Genomic DNA, 19,842 nt, shown 5'->3' on the forward strand with positions numbered 1-19,842 from the left:
GTAGAATTTAAAGTTACATTTTTTAAAATAAATTTATATCTTTTTATTAGAATTATTGTAATCTTTAAAAAATTAGTTGTAACAACGGCAAACTGCTTCTCGTTCTCTTTGAGTGAGATGAGGTAAAGATTGTCCTAACATTGTTGTTCTCAAAACTTTGTTTAGGAAAAAAAATATCCTGAAAAATTTGTCTTGAAAAAGACAGGTTTTCTAAAATGAATAAACGTGGAACAGAAGGGACCATAGGAGAGAAAAAGCACAAAATTTGTTAAAAGCGACAATTATCACAATTTTTGAAATTGAAAATTGAAATTGAAATTGAAATTTTCAGCCTCAGTGGATGCAATCGTACAAAAATGAACAACCTAGAACTCTCAAAGTACAAATGTTGCCACCTTAAATTTGAATTTCCATGACCTACGAAGATGTAAGTCCCTAAAAAGAGTCTTTTCCCAACTCAATAAAATAAAATAGAACGTAAAATGGTTTTTTTAGGTCAGTTTTTCCAGACGAAAAAGTCAAATTGGTAACTCGGTTTCGCTTCGACTGGAAACGCAAACATTGCATTTTAGGTAACAAAAATAAGTATTTTTAATTTCAATTTTCAAATTTTACGCATAATCATCTTTAAATACTCATGTGGTAGACATAATTGTAACTAATTTTATATACGATACAAAAACTGGAAATATTACAATTACTTTTAATGCTATCCATTCATATGCAAAGCTTCAAATAGCTTAAATTCTTTGGAAAAGTAATCATTTGGCGTCCTTATATAGATATAACCATGTAAGAGATCTTAAAGGTTAAGGATATTTCAGCACCTATAAAATATACGAGTAGCATCTCACAGTTCTTCCATCAAAAATTTGAATAATTAATGAAACCATATTAAAAATGCGAAAGATGTTAGGTATCAGGCAAGAAACATTTTGACCATGACATTTTGCGTGTAAAACTCATCCTTTTGCACACTATACACACGATTTACATTAGAAGAATATTTTCAACATTTGATATCTTATTTTTAAACTAAATCAAACTTACGGGGAATATTGAAATATCTACAAGGTATACCTACAAAAAGTATGGAACCAAACCTTTATTTCATCATTTGCCTCCAAAAAATAATGATTAATAAAAATGGAACTACCTACTACAGTAAAGGTGATCGTGTTTTGGAAATGGAGTTTTGCTTTATTTTTAAATTATGTGATTTTTTTGTCAGAATGGCAAAATCGAATATAAAGTAGATATCTAGTTAGTATTCCTTTAATAGGTTGCCATTTAAAAAAATAAAAATTTTGCAGAACTCAAAACAAAAGAAAATTTCGAAAAATTTTATTTTTGATAAAACGTTACAGGTTACAGGTCCCAGTTCCATCTAGTTTTGTACAGTATTTTTTCTACGACACTGAAAAAAATTAATTAAGTGCAAAAATATTTCTTTTTTAGAATCAGTAAAATTAATGGTCAGATTATCAATTTGACAGTTATTGTAATAATATAACATAAAAACGTTGTGTTATAAACTTATCAAAATCAGTTCTGACCTACTTGATAAAAGTAAATTATTACGTTATAAGTTATATTATATCATAACCGTGCTTATAATAACGCACAAAATTTTGACATATGAAGTTGTCAACTTCTATCATGTGAAATTGATATCTGTTTTATAGGTTCGTAGAAAAAATACTTTATGCTTCATCAATTAGTTTTTGCAAAAAATAAATAGTTTAAGCCAAATTTTCGGTAAAAAACAATTATGCGGGGAGAGAACCTTTTCTGAAAATACCAAAATGGCATGAAAACTGCTATTAATGATTGTTTAACAATTTGATTTATTTGGTAATCTTGAAAAATTCTTGTTAGCGCCGAATCTGAAATTATAATTATGGTAAGTAACAAATAGTTTAAAAAATTAAATATTTTATTGAATGAGTTTTAAGTATTAGCGACAAATACAAAAGTTTTGACAATGAAAAATATTTTGACGTTTATAAATCAGGTACTGATAAAATGTTTCTGTTAGCAAAAATGGTTAAAATTTTTGGTCTAAATGATTGTTGCAGAAAATAGGAAAAAAGAAGAAAATTCATTCGGAGAGTTCTTATTCGTAGGTATTTGTTAAGACTATTTTTATGTAAAATTGGTTGCTATTTAGGGTCGGTTTCTGAAACGATTTATAGGTAGGTAAATTTTATCGGTTCCATAATTGCTATAGAAACACCAATCAGATCAGCTCTACCTTATTAGTAACATCGAATTGATAAAATTTATTTAATGCTATATCGTTCCAGAAAGCAGACATAAGTAAAATAAATAAATAATAAAGTAATAAAAATTAATAATTACTGATTTTTTTTTTTTTATAAACATCAACAATATGTAATAACAGTAATTAGAACTAATAAGTTAGTTCTAATAGTTAATAAAAGTGCCTGTTCATTGCCCCAATTAAATTGTGTAGTCTTACATAATTACACATTCATATAAAAAAAATATTTCTATTTATTGTTTTTAGATTTTCTATCTATCAGTATTGCCAGGTGTGGTAAAATTTCACCAAATCTGGTGATTTTCATGCTAGTTTGGCGATTTAATGAACACTTTTTTAAAAATTCTAATATCTAGTGATTTTTTTGAAATGAAAAAAACTGTTTTTCAGTATTTTCCACGTTTTCAACCAGAAACTTGACTGTTTTGCCAATTTTTTCAAACAAGTCAAAAAACGACATTATTTTTGCCCTTTCCGAGTGTTTAAGCACATTTTTGAGATAAAAACAAAGAACATTCTAAAATTGAAGTAAGCAAAAAATTACAAAATTAAATCAAAATCGATATTATTTTTAGCTTGTTTCGCTCTACATCGTTTTTAAAAAAGAGGCTCATTTATTTTGCAAAAACTTGTCCAAACACGCATAAAAATCACAAAAACAATTGATACTGATGTTATTTTGTTTGTTTCACTCGATTTAACTGGTTTTTGAGCAAAATAAGACGTTACTTTTTTAAAAACAAGCCGAGAATGCTTTTAAGTACGTTTTTGTATTACAATTTCAGGTTTTTTGCGAGACTGGCTAAAACGAACTAAAAAATCAACAAATTTTGTTGAAACTTACATTATTTTGCATTTCTTGAAAGTTTAAGCACGTTTTTCAGCTAGAAACGCAAAATTTTGTTAAAAACAAGCCAAAAAAACACAAAGTTAAGCCAAAAATAATCTTTTTTGAAAATTCAAATAGATTTTTAAGCTGAAAACTCTGTTTTTTCGCGAGAGTTTGCTACAGAGTGTCAAAAATCAAAAAATCGTTATAAAAAAATAATCAAAAACCACTGAATTGGTTAAAAATAGTTCTATATGTTTTTTACTAAACAGAGCCGAAAATGTCAACTTATTTTTGTTTTTGTGGAATGCTTTTTCAGCTAGAAACACAATTATTTTCCTAAATGTTTTAAAAACAAGCCACAAATTCTACTAAATAGCGTTTTTTGTCTTTTTGAGAAATAAAAACACAAAAAGTTTGAAATATAGCACTGAAACAGGCTAAAAAATTACAAAATCAAATCAATCAAACATTGATATCCTTTTTTAGCTTGTTCACCCGACTTAGTTCGTAGGTTCATTTATTTTGCAAAATCTTCTCCAAACCCGCCTAAAAATAACAAAAAAGATTGATATTGATGTTATTTTCTTAGTCTCACTCGATTTTGAGCAAAATAAGACAAAAATAAGCCGAGAAAACACAAAATTTGGCCGAAAGTGCACGTTTTTGTACAAAAATCTCAGGTTTTTCGCTAGATTTCCCTAAAAAACAATTAATAATCAAGAAATTAAGTCTAAAATCACATTATTTTTATATTTTTCGAGCGTTTTAACACAAAACACAATTATTTTTCAAAATTTCGTTAAAAACAAACCGAAAAATCACAGACTTAAGCCAAAAAGAATGTCTTTTTGCTTTTTTCAAGAGTTTACAAATCGTAGTCTGGTGAAAATTTGGCAAATTTTTCAACTCGAATTTTATGTTTTTGAGCTGGCAACACTGTACCCAATATTATTTAAAACTGCTGAAATGGGAAAGATATATCGATATTTATTTCAGAATTACCTATTTTCCAAATAGTTGTTAATTACTTTTGAAAGGTTTGTTCCTACAATTAGGTATGTAGGTATTTATTTGTTTTTGAATTTTTTGTGGATTCTTTGTTAATACTAATACATATTTTAATGTTTTTTTTATTAGAATAGTAATTTATCAGCGAAACCACTAGTTTGTTTATAAATGATTTTAAATAACATAACTATTCCAAAAACTCCGGAATTATTTTAGAACTTAACAGACATCAGTTACTTTCACGCAAAAGTAGATGTAATTAGTATATTAAAAAACAAGTGTTACAAATGCACGAGTATTTTTTCAATTGAGGAATTTTTAAATTGAATTGGCAGTTATGTTTTTAAATCTGAATTCATTTTTATTCTTAGCTGAACATCTTTCTATCAGCATTCGAGATTTGTTGGACACTTTTGAATCACCCTATATAAAAAGTTGCGTTAGCCTTGGCAAATTGTGTGAAGATATTATAAGCGATTGTGTTAAACAACGTGAACTTAACAATGTCTTTTTGTTAATCGTTTGTTTCTAGGGAAAAACCTTGTCAGTTATTGCCCAACTGAGTAAATTCTTGCCCTACATTTTTGTTTAGTTAATGAAATTTTTGCCACATTCATTACTTCTTCAAATTGGACGAATTCCTTATTCATATTCTCCCCGCTATTGATTTACCTTTCACCTCACCCAGCCCATCTGGTGTCTTGAGAAATTTTAATAGTGTGCTAAAGAACCTCGAAGTGGTCATTGTGTCGGTGCATTTGTCAATATTTAAATTCTGTGCAGACTTTTTGAACCCTTTACGTGTGGAGAATTTCAAACATCTCTTTAGGTGGGGTTTGAAGTGTCGTTCAAGTCTTATTGGTAAAAAGTTCAGACGTTCAATTGATCAGGATATGTGTGTGTGCTGTTGATTTGTGATTTTTGGTGATTTTAATGATACGTTAAAAACGACAAAATGTCGGTAAGTATTTCAAATTTTTATTTGTTTAAAAGCTGGTCCATTTTGTATACAGTTGACACTGTGTTTTCACTTTTAGTTTCACATATTATTACAGTATTTACAATTTCTAATGATACAAATAAATAACTATAACTACAGATTCAATTAATAATTTTCATATTAAATTATTTAACAGTTCGTAACTTATATTTTGTTAATTATTATGATTATTTTTATTACGTTGCAAAAGTATTTATTATTGAAAGCTATTCTTTCTTCTCTAGTGTCTAAAAATTGTTAATACAAAAATTTAGTTATCCAATATGAGTAAAACAATAGGAATCCAGGTATGCATTACAAATATACAGAGTGTTCAAGAAAACGTTAAAAGATGGAGAGGGGGGATTCCTTAAAAAATCTTGACATTTATTTTTTGACAGATAGAATTTTTAAAATATTTTTTCCATCTTTCTGGAATCTTATCTTACTTGTAATTTTTCTCTAGGAAGCAAATTTTGACATACCCTGTATAAAGAAATTCATTGCATGGACTACTTTTCAAAATTCACGTTTAAAAAAATTATAGTTTTGGTAAGAACAAAACAATAACAAAAAAGTCATTTTTTAAAGAAAATTAACCAACAAATCCGAATTTGTAAAAAAATCATAAACGTTTCCAAAGCAAAATTTTTTGTCTGTAATATAATTTTTGATAACACAAAGTAGATTTAGCCCCAAAAAATTACCCCGGATTTAAAATTTTGTACTGAAATAATAGTTTAAAAAAGAAACCTCTGTTCGCCATTTTTAGAGGGATTTAGTTTCCTTAAGATGCATTTCTGGACCATAAGAACTTTTTTCTTATATTGACCTGAAGAATCACCTCCGAAATCTTATAATGTTTTTTTAGACAACCTGAATATTCACTCAGCTTAAACACATTTTAATTTTTTTATTAATGTGTGAATAATAACAATAACCCATGTAGCAGATGTTACTTTTTACTTTCACATATTTTCGTTATATCTCAAAAATCTTAAGAAAATTTTCTAAATATTATGCATAACACTTGATTTCTTGAAAAAAAAAACTGAAAAATGAATACATTGACATCTCAATTATTATTGATATAGTTAATTAGGTCAAAAGTACCTAAACGAAACTATTTTTGTATCTTTTTCGAACATTGTCCACCTTTTTTAACTAAAAACTTAATTCTTTTACCAAATTTCCCCAAAAAAAAAAGAAAAAACTACCAAACTGGATAAAAATAATTCTATTTGTTCTTTTACAAGATTTTACTAAAATGGCTCAAAAATGACAATTTACTTTTACCTTTTTGAGTGCTTGAACTGCTTTAGTAGGTGTACATTAACCAGCTAGAATTATTCATTAGGAATAAGGTAAGAATTCAACAAATTAAGCCAAAAATGTTGTTATTTGAGCCTTGAGGTAAAAACAAAAAAATTCGTTTAAGCAGTCTGAAATCAATCAAATTTTCTCGAAGAAAAAATAATCGAAAACCACCAAATTGGTTAAAAATAGTTCTATTTGTTTTTTACAAGATATTATTAAACAGAGTCGAAAATTGACAACTTATTTTTGTTTTTTTTTCGAATGCTTTTGCAAAATTTTGTCAAAAACAAGCCATAAATTCAACAAAATACCCCAAAAACGGCATTTTGTGTCTTTTCCAAGTGTTTAAGGATGTTTTTGAGAGACAAAAACACAAAAAGTTCAAAATATTGCATAGAAACAAGCTAAAAAAATTGCAAATTTAAATCGAAATTGATGTTATTTTTTAACTTGTTTCACTCGACTTACTTCGTTTTCAAACCAGAATTAATTAATTTTCCAAAATCTTGTCCAAAAACGTCTAAAAATTACAAAAATTTGATATTGATCTTATTTTGTTTATTTCATTTGATTTAACTGGTTTTTGAACAAAATTAATAAAAAATAAGCCGAGAAACCACAAAATTTTGTCGAAATCGCTTTTTTAAGCACGTTTTAGTACTCAAATCTCAAGTTAATTTCAAGATTTTCTTTAAACAAACCAAAAAATTAAGCCAAAAATTATATTTTCAAGCGTTTCAGCACGTTTCCGTTAAAAACGCAATTATTTCGCAGAATTTTGTTAAAAACAATCTAAAAAATTACAGAATTAGGGCAAAAATGATGTAATCGAAAACCACCAAATTGATTAAAAATAGTTCTGTTTGTTTTTTACAAACAGAGTCAAAAATTGACAACTTAATTTTGTTTTTTTTTTCGAATGCTTTTTTTTAGCTAGAAACACAATTATTTTGCAAAATTTTGTCAAAAACAAGCCATAAATTAAACAAAATAGCCCCAAAACGGCGTTTTTGTCTTTCCCGCGTGTTTAAGGATGTTTTTGAGAGACAAAAACACAAAAAGTTCGAAATTTTACATAGAAACAAGCTAAAAAAATTGCAAAATTAAATCGAAATTGATGTTATTTTTTAACTTGTTTCACTCGACTTACTTCGTTTTCAAACCAGAGTTCATTTATTTTGCAAAATCTTGTCCAAAAACGCCTAAAATTACAAAAAATTTATATTGATATTACTTTGTTTGTTTCATTTGATTTATTTATTTAATTTTTTTAGTGCTCAAATCTCAAGTTTATTACGAGATTTTGTTAAAACAAAATTAAGCCAAAAATTATATTTTTTGAGCGTTGCCACACGTTTCAGTTAGAAATGCAATTATTTCGCAAAATTTTGTTAAAAACAATCTGAAAAATTATAGAATTAGGACAAAAATGATGTCATTTTTGCTTTCTTTAAGAGCTTAAGCAGATTTTTAAGCTAGAAACTCGAAATTTTGTCATACCGACTCAAAAATCACTACATTATTGTTATAAAAATATTAAATTATATTTTTCCTTAACTCTTCGGCTGTAAAAAAACGTAAACTTTTGAAACTATTGTAACTATCGTAATCTTGTAATGTGGTGAAAATTGGTGTAATTTCTTTGCTTGCAGCAAAACATGTTTTTTTTTTTCTCATCTTAAACACATTTTGGATTTTCTTAATAATGTGTGAATCATAGCAATAACCCATGTAGCAGATGTTACTTTTTACTTTCACATATCTTTGTTAAATATCTCAAGAATGAAAATTGTGATTTATTATTTAGACAAAACTTATCTTCATATATTATGCATAAATAAATTTGATGTTGGTCCAAGTGAAAATAACTTAATTTCAAGATCATAAATAAAGATTCCAAATGCCATAACTAAAGAAAAAAACATAAATAATAATAATAATAAACAAAAATGTTTCCTGCGTTGACTTTCCAACTGATAACAAAATATTAAATCTTTTCATTGCTTTATTATTTCGTTAAATTATTTAAACGAAAGTTATTGATGATGCTGGTGTCGACCACCTTGACAATAGTTGATAACCTTATTAATCAAATTTTGCGACTTAAAAGTCAGATTCTTGGTTTTGACTTAGTTATCAGAATTAACCTTGCTTGAGAATGAATTCGCATGAATTTTTTTCCTGGACAGGGACAGGGAATAAAGTGACGCTTTATTTCCTCATATTTGGCTTATAATCTCGTACTTTATTCCCTCGAGAATAAAATAAATGAAATACCGATTTTTGCTCTTAAAATAAACGGAATTGAATGAATTGAACCTTTTGAGTGTTTTTTGACATAAACAAACTCCTTGATACTGATTTTTACTATTAAATTGCAATTCAATGAACGGAATATTTTGCAAATTATTTGACATTGTTTGGCTTATGTTATACAGTTGGGAGAAAAGTTTATAAAATAAACACTGTTAATCCCTTAAAATTGTTGTTTATTCCCTACATAAATTGTCAAATTGTCTACAATTTCACTAACTTATTACGTAATGTTTGGTGTGGTTTTCTAGTAAAAAATTTATAGATAATGCTTCCCTGTGCAGCGGAAAACCTGGATAACATTGAAGCTTCACCTTTCTAATTTTGCAACAGAATATCTTTGTCGTAAATCAAAAGAATGTAATTGCTACGTAATTACAGAATTTTTAATTACAACTTTACAATCTGATCTTGGTTTGGTCCAGTTTTGAACTTTTTGATGATCTCTATATAAAATTTATTTCAAAATTTAACCTTGGAGTGGTCGTGACATTTAACCTGTGGTAACTTATTATGCACACTTTGTTAAACTCTCTAACTTTCAATAAAAGAATTTTCTATATACACAGTGACCCGATTTAAAGGTGATTCCATTGTGTCTACTTTATCAAAGATCACATACTTAAGTATTGTTTAATTGTTATAGGTAGCAATTTAAAATATGCTAATGATGTGAAATGTAACTTTAACTAACGTAAATAAAATTCTTGAATAGCTACTTTTATTTTATGTGGTTTGAATTTTTTAATAGAACGATAGTGTGATTTGTGTTGTTAATTAGTAGATACAGAAATTTGGTTACTCATCGATCGGTCATCAATTAGATTGCGAAACATCAAACATTCACTATCTAAATTCATAGTTTGCGGATATTCAGATATTTTGTAATATATTTTTTTACTTCCTACAGCGAACACATGAGAAATTTTAAAAATGTGGGCTTCATAATAAGCAGTAGTGAAGTGAAAGTGATATATAACTATGAAGAAGTATAATCATGTCGAAACTTCTTTAATCTTAAAGTGTTATTACATTTCCTTTATCAGATGAACAAAAAGTATGCTTAAAAAATTTATTTTTTGAAAAAACTAATTGATAGATGATAAAGTATTAAAAAAATGTAGGTTTTATCAAGAGTTCTAATATTTTTAAATTGCAACCCACTTCAAAACATTTTATTTTACCTACATTTCATTCAATTTTTATCGAAAACACTTGCCATTTTGAAAAAAAAACAAGACAAAATTTCATTCTCAAAACACGATCACATTTTTTAACACTTTAATTTTTATTATTTTCTGAAGGAAAAAACTATTTTTTATTGCTTAAGGTCAATGCTTGGGTCACCTTTGAAATTATAAATACAGAGTATGATAAATCAACACAAATAAAACTGAAAGAAGTCTCTACAGAATTTTAATTTTAAACAAAAACAGAAGGTCGTCATTCTTCTTTAAGAATTTGCGTGTTGGTGGATTTTTAGCTTAAAGACAATGACCGTGTGTGGGCTTGATTTGCTGGAAAATAATCCTCTTAAAATATGAATCATCTTCTGAAAAGAAGAAAAAAAAAGTTGTGGTGTTTATACGTCTTGTATGATTGGAAAACTCACACCAAGGATGTGTCTTATTAAAATTATTACGAACGAAACTGTAATGAGAGTTGTACCACATGACAAAATCGTAAGAAACGGTTTTCTTCACTGCACTGCACTATAAAAGGAGAAGAAACTCTTTCTTAAACTGTTAAAAATTGTGCTAGTGACCGTATTTCTCCTCTACTAAAAGTATATAATTTTATCGTTATATTTAATCATTTCATTAATCTATTAACATTTAAAGTGTATTTTTCAGCAAGTCAATATTTTGGTAAAAAAAATTGGTAGCAGCTTATCTTTACAGCCACAAATTTTGTTTGCTTTTTCTTTTTGTCTCTAGGCATTTTGTCAAAAAGCTTTCCTATTGAAATGATGTCAAAATTTTGACTTTCATGAATTTTCAGTTTGCTTTTTGAAAGTGTCTGTAGTCTCGCAACAATTTTTTGACTTCTATGTCCACATTTCTCGTTCACAAATTTCCAAAAACTGTGAGCGATACTAAATTTGTCCCTACTTTTAAGTTTTCGACTCTAAATATTTTTTATGAAAGCTAAAGTGTCCAATTATGTTCAAACAACAATAACAATAATTTTGCCTCTTCGTCAGTGAAGTTTTTTTCAGCCGAGACAGCAAACTTCTGAAGCGACTTCAGCGACTTCAGAGGGTGTGCAATCTACGAGTATGTTTGAAATGGAGAAAACTAGAAAATAATTAGTTCTGATGCAAAAGATTTCTAAAATAATTAGTAAAACTTACAAAATGCAGCCACTTTTCTGATACACCTGATTGTTTATAATGTAACTATAGAAATTTTTTCTAACTAAATTAACCACTGAAACAAGATCTTGAAAGTTTGAATTACTTTTATTTTTAATTAATTCTAGATTATTTTTTGTCGTGGTATGAAAAAAATAGTATATGTTGTTGCGGTGCTAGTAAACTTCAACCTTGCTACATAAAAATTCAGTTTAGCTTCTCATTACATAATTTACTATTTTTTTACTTCCTTTATTAAAATTACTATGAATGAATTTGCTAGTCGTGCCAACGTTAAAACTGTTTGACATTTTCTGAAAGAAAAAACTAAAACAAGTGAGAAACAGTAAACAGTGAAGACCTTAGAGGCGAAAGTGAGTGGACTTTCACTGCAACTACAAAGTTAAGGGCTAAAACACATTCTAAAACAATAAGTGACAATCTAGTTAGAAAACTCGAATATTGTTTCATTAAAGTTAATAAATAGTTAGAACTGACAATTTCTTTGTATCTTTTTCACACTTCACTATAATTATTAACTAAAAATAGCGTGAAAATAAAGACCCGTTAATTTTATTATTAGTGTGCTTGTGATATTACAGTTAGGTAGTTATAACGTACAAGGACAAATTCATTATATACGATGTGCATTTAATTATTGCTACTACGAGTATAACATCATAGTACTATTATACACTTTATGAATGTTTGTACAGAATTTTCGCGTCGAACAAAGTCAAGCTCAATATCACTAAATTCCCACATTGTTGAAATAAGTAAGCAATTTTTAATTTCTACTTAGAATTCAACAGTGATACAAAAACATAATCACATTTTTAAATTGAAAAATGTAAGATCTATGTTCAAAAACTTTTTTGGTTTCCTAATAACCTGTACCTAAGCATCAAATTTACATACAATCCACCATCCTTCAGACACACTTATAAAAAATTTATTTTTTTATTTACAATCAATAATGTAATATGCCCATTACTAACCTTTCAAAGGTTAGTTGCTTTGTATACATAAGCACTATTTACCACATCGCTTGTAATGTACTATTGTATATCAAAAACTTATTATTTAGTTAAATGCCATTTTACACAACTTTTTTATTACTAAAATATTTTTTGACTACTTAATTGTAACGTCTTTAACGTCTACCTAATGAGAAATTCAATTCTGATGTTTTAGTAAAAGTCTTCGGCCAAAAAGTATGTAAAATGTATATATAGGGATCAATTATTAACACATTCCGCCACAAGTTGTGTTTTAAATAAATTTATAAAATGTCAATAACCACAAACATCGAATCACCAGAAACTTACTATATCGGAAATTTTTTAAATTATTCTGTTTTTTATTTCCATTTTTAAAATTAGAAAACAAGTGCATTGAAAAGCAGATTGCAGAACATTTTCTAGAACAAACTAAAAATCATGAGATTTTCACAACAAACTTGATAGACGCTTTTTTATACAGGGTGTCCCAAGTTTTAGGGCAGGCGCAAAAATAAATATTTCTAATTGATTGAAAAAGAATTTTGATAGTGTAAACGATAGAGGATTAAATAGTCTTCAATTTGATGCCTTAATATTGTACAAAATTTTTAGCGTATGGCAGTGAGACCTTAAAAATTAAATTTGGAGAAAAAAAATCAATTGACTGAAATATTTTCTACATGATAAAATTCTTTGATTTTTTTCTGTGGTATTTGTGAAAATGAAATAATGATACAGTTGATAATTTTTGAATAATTAACATTTTAATATGGGAAATCTAAAACTTGGAATAAGGGGGAGTTTGCGGTAATTGGCTCGATAGCCGAGCTCTATTGTTTCGAATTCCCAATTTACAATATTAAAATGTTAATTACTCAAAATCTATCAACCTTTACATTATTCAATTTTCACAGTTACCATTAGAAAAAATCAAGGGATTTCATCATGTAGAAAAGAATCCAATTAATTAAAAATTTCTTTTCCAAATTTGGTTTTTAGGGTCTCCACTGACATACGCTAAATATTTTGAACAATATTGTCTATATAATCATCTAACGTTTTCACTAGCAATTTTTTTCAATCATTTAAAAATATTAATTTTTGCGCCGGCCCTAAAACTTGGGACAGCCTGTATAGTTCGTCTTTCTCTTACTAGTCTTACTTTAAGAAACTCTGAGGGTTTTTCAATCGTTGGTTAACCTCTAGTTAGTAGGTTTCTATGAAAATTTTTGCAATTTAACCAATCAAAATGCTGCATTTTTAGTTTAACTAGAGGTTTAACTTTAATCAACGATTAAAAAATCGGCCCTGAAAGGGTAAAATTATTGTTATACTGTATTTAAAAAATATTTTTTTATATCAGAAAAACAGTGGTATTTAATGACAACCATCGACTTGGATTCCTGCACTGAAGAATAGATTCTTTACTATAGTCCTTTAAAAACTCTATAGTTTAATGTATTCCTACCTACTTGGGTTTTTTATAAAATTTAATAATAATTAATTAGGTTGAATTTAAGAGTACACGTGGTATACCCTTAAAGAAACCTTGGTTTTATTCTGCAGCCATTAGAAATAGAGTTTTTGACACTGGTGGCTCCGAATCAGTAAGAGGCACACAGTTCAATCATGCAATTATAATCAAAATATTTTTCTATTTTAATTTTGAAATTAATTTACTGCTTCTTTTTTCTTTTTTGTAGAAAAAACATCCAAAGAAAGATTGTGAATTTCACATCCGTCACTGAAAAATGTTCCTAAGTGAAAGAACCACTCTTGTGTCATAGTATCATTTGTGGTTACAAATAACTTTAGATGAAGTTGGTTTGTGTAACCTTGACCTAAATAGCCAAATTAAAAATATTGGCAGTATTTAAATAATTAAAGAAAACCTGAAAACAGGTTTTTACATTGCTTTTATAAATAACCTAAGCTGGTGTTGGTATTTCAAGAAAAATAGTTACAGTGTGAAAATACCAAACTCATTTGATCATATTTCATTAAATATAAAACGCATTTAACCCATTCTCTGGAATCTGGAAATCAAAAATTCCTACACAACTAACAGGTTATTAAAAAAATTATTAAATTATATGTCTTCCTTAATTCTTCATATTATATGCACTCCCTTTCTTTGATTTGCGTGTTGAAATCTAAACTCTTACAACACATATAAAGATGTTGCTTACGGCATTTCCTTTCTATAGGTTTACCTCCGAGTATAACAAGTGCACATTTGTTCCACCAATTAACAAAGAATTTATGCATTCGTGTTACACTTAGTTGGTAGAACTGTGTCGCTACATTTTAAAATCATACCGATAATCACCAATGCTGTAATTCCGTAACCATTTTCTAGGTCGAGCAATCATAAAAAGATAAATGCTTCTATAAGTTATTTCGACTGATGATAATCCTTCTTAAAAGTTTGGACTCCACAAAGTAAGAGGAAGAAACAATGTTAAGGCCATTGCAAACTTGCATTATAAAAATGATTACCAAAAGACCTTGCGTTCAGTTTGTTGTGCAACTTGGTTCGTTGTATTGTATTAAACGGAAATCTTCAATTAAAAAAGCTAATTGTCATGAACTCTCAGAAAATAAAAATAGATTTCCACAGGATGATAAACAACGTTTCGACGATGTAATTCTCGATTTCTATAACTGTAAATGAACGAAATGAAGAGTTTTCGTAAAGTTCATAAAAGTATTGAAAGTAATATGTAACCGGCTAAACCACTTTCGATTTCTACAAAGTTAAATCATCATTATGTCGTTACTCAATAAAGTACACAAAACAGAGCAAATTCCAATCATCAGGTGTGTCAACTTAAAAAATGTCAAAGTGTTAAATACTGTACCGACCCTAAAGCGATGCTGCTTGAGCCAGCAGTGAAAGTTGTTAATTTCTCTACTTTCTCTAAATATTTCAAACCAATACGTACCCACTTGAAGATAACCAACGTGTTGTGTAATACTGCCATCATAGTCGAAACCAATATGTGTAGTCTTTTTAAACGGAAATGTTAAACAGTTGGCACCACTAGCAAATTCATTTATGATAATTTTAATAAAGTTGCATTTCAGCAAAAAAAATATCACAGACGGAAACAAATTCACAGATTTTGGAAATTTAGAGACGCAATGTGTGCAAATTGTGCTAAACATGTTTGGAAAAATAACATAACCTAAGAAATATGGAAGAAACGTGGAACAGAAAGGAAATAGATGAGATTAGGCACAAAGCCATTTAAAAACAAAGTCACAAATCGTACAAAAATGAACAACCTAAAACTCTCAAAGTACAAATGTTGCCACCTTAAATTTGAATTTCCATGACTTAACAAGATGTCAATCATTTTGATACACTCTATACTTGCGGTGTGTTTCTATTAATATTATTTGCACTGAATTCTGTTTTTAAACATTAGGTAGTGATGTGATATTCGATAAAGTATAAATTTTTCAAAAAACAGATACACAAAATTCATAAATGTCTCAATTTTGACCACTTTTTAACAAGAAAGCATAAACTTAATTTAAAAGTAACCCAATTTGTGACTAGGGAGATAAACTGCTACCAATTTTTCACAAAAATTTTGATTTGGAATTGAAAAAAGAAACTATTTTTCAAAACAGGCTTTTCCACTCTTATTCCAAGTGAAACTGAAACTCGTGACTTCATTCAAATACTCAAAAATAGACTACAATGAAATGCTATTAGAGAAATTGATTTCATTAAAAAAAAAAAAACACAAAATTAATCAAGCTACAATATAATCCGATAAATCCGTTTATTGTCATTGTCGTTTATTAAATGGTAATTTCGTTCCAAATTCAAACCTCCTATTGAAGGTAAAAATAATTAAATCATTAATTAATCTGCCAGAAAGTAACAGCAGTCTGCCTGTGAAATTTACACATTTTTGCTTTAGGTGAGAAAATTTATAATAATTTAGAGTAGCTATAGCCAAAATTTGAACATACACAGGGTGATTCTTGTAAGCCCTTAAAAACATTTCAACTAAATACACCGAAATTTTGAGGCTATAAAAATCTTCTCTACACGTAATAAATACAAAATTTCAGTTTTTTATTGAGAGTTGTTATTTTTTATTAAATTATCTAAGAGTAACAGTAATAAAAATAATATTTGTTATTTTATTTCGTAGGCTTTTAAATTTTACAATTTTTAACAATGCAATACACAAATAGCAATTATTATTTTAAACCACAAATGGTTATAAATATTTTTTATTTTGTACTCAATGTTAAAGAGTGCGTTTATCGACAAATTTCAGTCTTTTATCGTCTAGTGAAATAAAGTAATTTTTATCTACTGTTTATATTCAAGAATTTCTGGTGAGTACAAAATAAAACAAAATATTATACACGACGATAAAGATTGTTTATCTACTCGTGAAAAAAGTCCACTCGTGACTTTGTCACTCGTAAACTTAACTTTTTCACTCGTAGACAATTTCTTTATCGTCTTGTATAATAAATACCTATTTCCTTTATATTGTTTAGTTCAGGAGAATGACAATCATTAATAGATTTTTTTAGTACTTAATTGTAGAAAAATCGTTATAAACCAACAGAACCATAACAGTGACTTCTTAAATAAGTTGTGCAATATAATTTACATACTTTAATGCCTCCATCACAAGATGATGTAAATCAAATTATTATGAAAATGAAAGTACCAAATTAAATAGACCAAATAATAGAGAATGTATAGTTCAAAAGTACTTTTTTTTAAATTTATTAGCTCCTTACTTCATAATTTTGTTATTACTATGCTTACTCAGCGTACCTACGTGAAATTATAAATTGCCTGAAATCACTACGAATAAGTAGATAATTATACAGGGTGAATATAAAGTATTGAATCAAACGTTTTTTTTTAAATCATTTGCCTCCAGAAAATAACGATTAATATAAATTTAATTACATAATATAAAAAATGTGATCGTATTTTGAGAACCAAATTTTGTTTTGTTTTTGAGTTGTGATTTTTTTGTCAAAATTGCAATTTATGTAAAACATTTTTTGAAAAAATAAATATAACGTAGATCATAACCTTCATGAGAAAAAGGGTTTTAAAGCGGGTTGCCATTTAAAAAAAATTAAAAAATTTGTAATACACAAAAACAATCAAAAAATTCGAAAAATTTTATTCTTGAGAAAACATCACATTTTTATGGCACTTTATCATTCATCAATTAGTTTTTCCAACAAATAAACATATTATACATATAAAAAAGCTGTATGACATTCACCTAAAAGAAGATAATTTATAACCTAAATACACAGTGCGCCAGAACTCGCGCCCCAGAGAAAAATGCCATATGTAAGGTAAGATACCAGGAACATGGGAAAAATGTGAAAAAAAATTCTCTCTATAAATATTTCGAAGTTATGAGAGTTTAAATTTTGCACTTTGACTCTTTTATTTCTGTTGGAAAAATAATTTTTTCAAGTTTTTTTGCTACAGGCTATTAGAAGAAGAAACAAGGAAGCTGTATCCTAAATTGTAACTCTGTTTCATGTTATGCGTGGCTTTTATTGGTATAATTTTTGTACCTTTACTAAATAATTATAAAAAAATATATACAAGATCATCAGTATCATCAAATAGACATAAAAAATGTCAAATGTCAAAAAATAAATGTCAAATTTTTTCAACTTTTTTACCATGTTTCTGGTATCTTACTTAACATGGCATTTTTCTCTGTGGCGCGAGTTCTGGGGCAACCTGTATATGTTTTTTTTTTATAATTTTACAAAAATTTTGCCAATAAAAGCCACAAATAACATAAAACAGAGTTACAATTTAGGATTATAGCTTTCTTGTTTCCTCTTTTAATAGCCTATAGCAAAAAAAACTTGGAAAATTAATTTTGCACAGAAATAAATATAGTCAAAGTGCAAAATTTAAACTCTCATAACTTCGAAATTTTTACAGATAGAATTTCCTGTTCCTGGTATCTTACTTTACATGGCATTTTCTTTTCTGGGGCGCGAGTTCTGGCGCACCTTGTATAAGTAGTATACAAAAACATACTGTACTGAAATCCTTGCATTATTCTGCCCATTTGTGGCATGTAATATTTTAGGTCTCTTTTAGTCATGTAACGATGCAATCGGTGACATTTACTTATAAGAATTGGAAATTGCAATACACTTTGGAGTCTAATTTAGGATTTTAGTGAACTATCGCAAAACCTATATCCTACATAAACTTACTTAGATGAACACAGAGTTTTTATGAAGTAATAAAATGAAAGCTTTATGCAATCTGATTTTAAATAGAAATAAACAAAGAACAGTTTAGTTACGTTAATGTAACTATTGTAAAACAAATGGTTTTGTTCTCGAAAGGAACAGGATATATTCATGTACACAAGAGGAAATCACGTTTATCTTTCGCCTTTTATGAGGGTTTGAACTCTATATTTCTACATAACGGAATTGAAAATCAATTACTGTGTCCATTATACAGGGTGTGTCAGAGAAAAATTTCAAGTAAGATAAGATACCAGAAACATGGAAAAAACTCTGTCAAAAATTTATAACATTTATTTTTTTAACATTTCACATTTTTTATTTATACTTAATGATACTGATGATGTTGTATGTGGTTTTTTATTTAGTAAAGGTACAAAAATTTTGCCACAAATAACATAAAACAGAGTTACAATTTAGGATACAGCTTTCTTGTTTCCTCTTCTAATAGCCTGTAGCACAAAAACGTGAAAAATTATTTTTCCAACAGAATTTGTTGATATTTTTTCTATGTTCCTGGTATCTTACCTTACCTTACATTTTCCTTTGGGGTGCAAGTTCTGGCGCACCCTGTATTATTAATGAAAATGTCGTTCAAAATTTCTGACCTTTTACACATACTACACCACAAGAAATAATTAAATTTGTGAAATAAAAGTAAAAATTTATTCATTAAAAACACAAATCCATAATAACAATGGGATAAGGAGACAGTGAACTCGCTTATAATCCCACGGATAATAAAAAAATACAGTAAAACGGTGTGAACATCCATCACATTAATACAATAATGAAGATCGAAAGTCATTAGAAAAATAATGCGTAAGTGGGTAAGTACGCATATTAAATTAATCTCTAGCAGCTTATACAGGGTGTTGCTTAATATTGCAAAAATTGCAATCATATATTCTTCATCGAAAAATAACACTAATGAAAAAATAAAAATATCTAGTGAGTAAGAGGAAATTTTTTTTTATGAAAATAACTCAAGTGGTTTCTAAGGAAATAATTTTTATTATGAAACTTTATTGCCCTATATATCCGTTATGAAGCTTTATAGGACTATCATTTATTTGACAAATTATTAAAAGAACACCCCGTATATTCACTTTAAAAGTCGCACTTTCTCTAATGGTCTCAAGTTTCACGTTTCGAAATACATTCCATTATTGTTTGGGTGTCTATATTTATATGTAACTTTGTAAAATTCAAATTGCATCACAAAATGATCAAAATCACGTTGAAATTAATTAACGATGCTAAGACACCAACATTTTCTTGTTAACCTGCTTTAAAAATTGTGACAACTATTAAAAAAACATCTAGTTTTGTTCATGTTGTAACATATTTGCCATTATTTCGATAGAAATAGTTGCAAGGCACGTGGATATGAAAGAATTTATTAATTAATGTTTATTGGTAGGTATAATACACAAATGTTTGGAATATTTTAAAAATCGTTTCTAT

At 27.8% G+C, this 19,842-nt stretch overlaps 1 protein-coding gene across 3 annotated transcripts in view; it reads left to right on the forward strand.

Moving 5' to 3' along the window:
• Positions 1-4,856: 4,856 nt before the first annotated feature.
• The window catches only part of LOC123006669 (mucin-22), a 38,571-nt gene continuing 23,585 nt past the window's right edge, over positions 4,857-19,842 (forward strand). For all 3 annotated transcript variants that reach the window (XM_044401349.1, XM_044401332.1, XM_044401340.1), the window contains exon 1: positions 4,857-5,085. In XM_044401349.1, coding sequence (XP_044257284.1) covers positions 5,080-5,085 — 6 coding nt within the window. In that variant the 5' untranslated portion in view covers positions 4,857-5,079. The remainder of the gene's footprint in view (positions 5,086-19,842) is intronic.

The sequence above is a fragment of the Tribolium madens genome, unplaced genomic scaffold (genome assembly GCF_015345945.1).
Source record: "Tribolium madens isolate multiple individuals breed KSU strain unplaced genomic scaffold, Tmad_KSU_1.1 Scaffold_11;HRSCAF=98;Tcas5.2_LG3b, whole genome shotgun sequence".
In the NCBI taxonomy this organism is placed as follows: Eukaryota; Metazoa; Arthropoda; class Insecta; order Coleoptera; family Tenebrionidae; genus Tribolium; species Tribolium madens.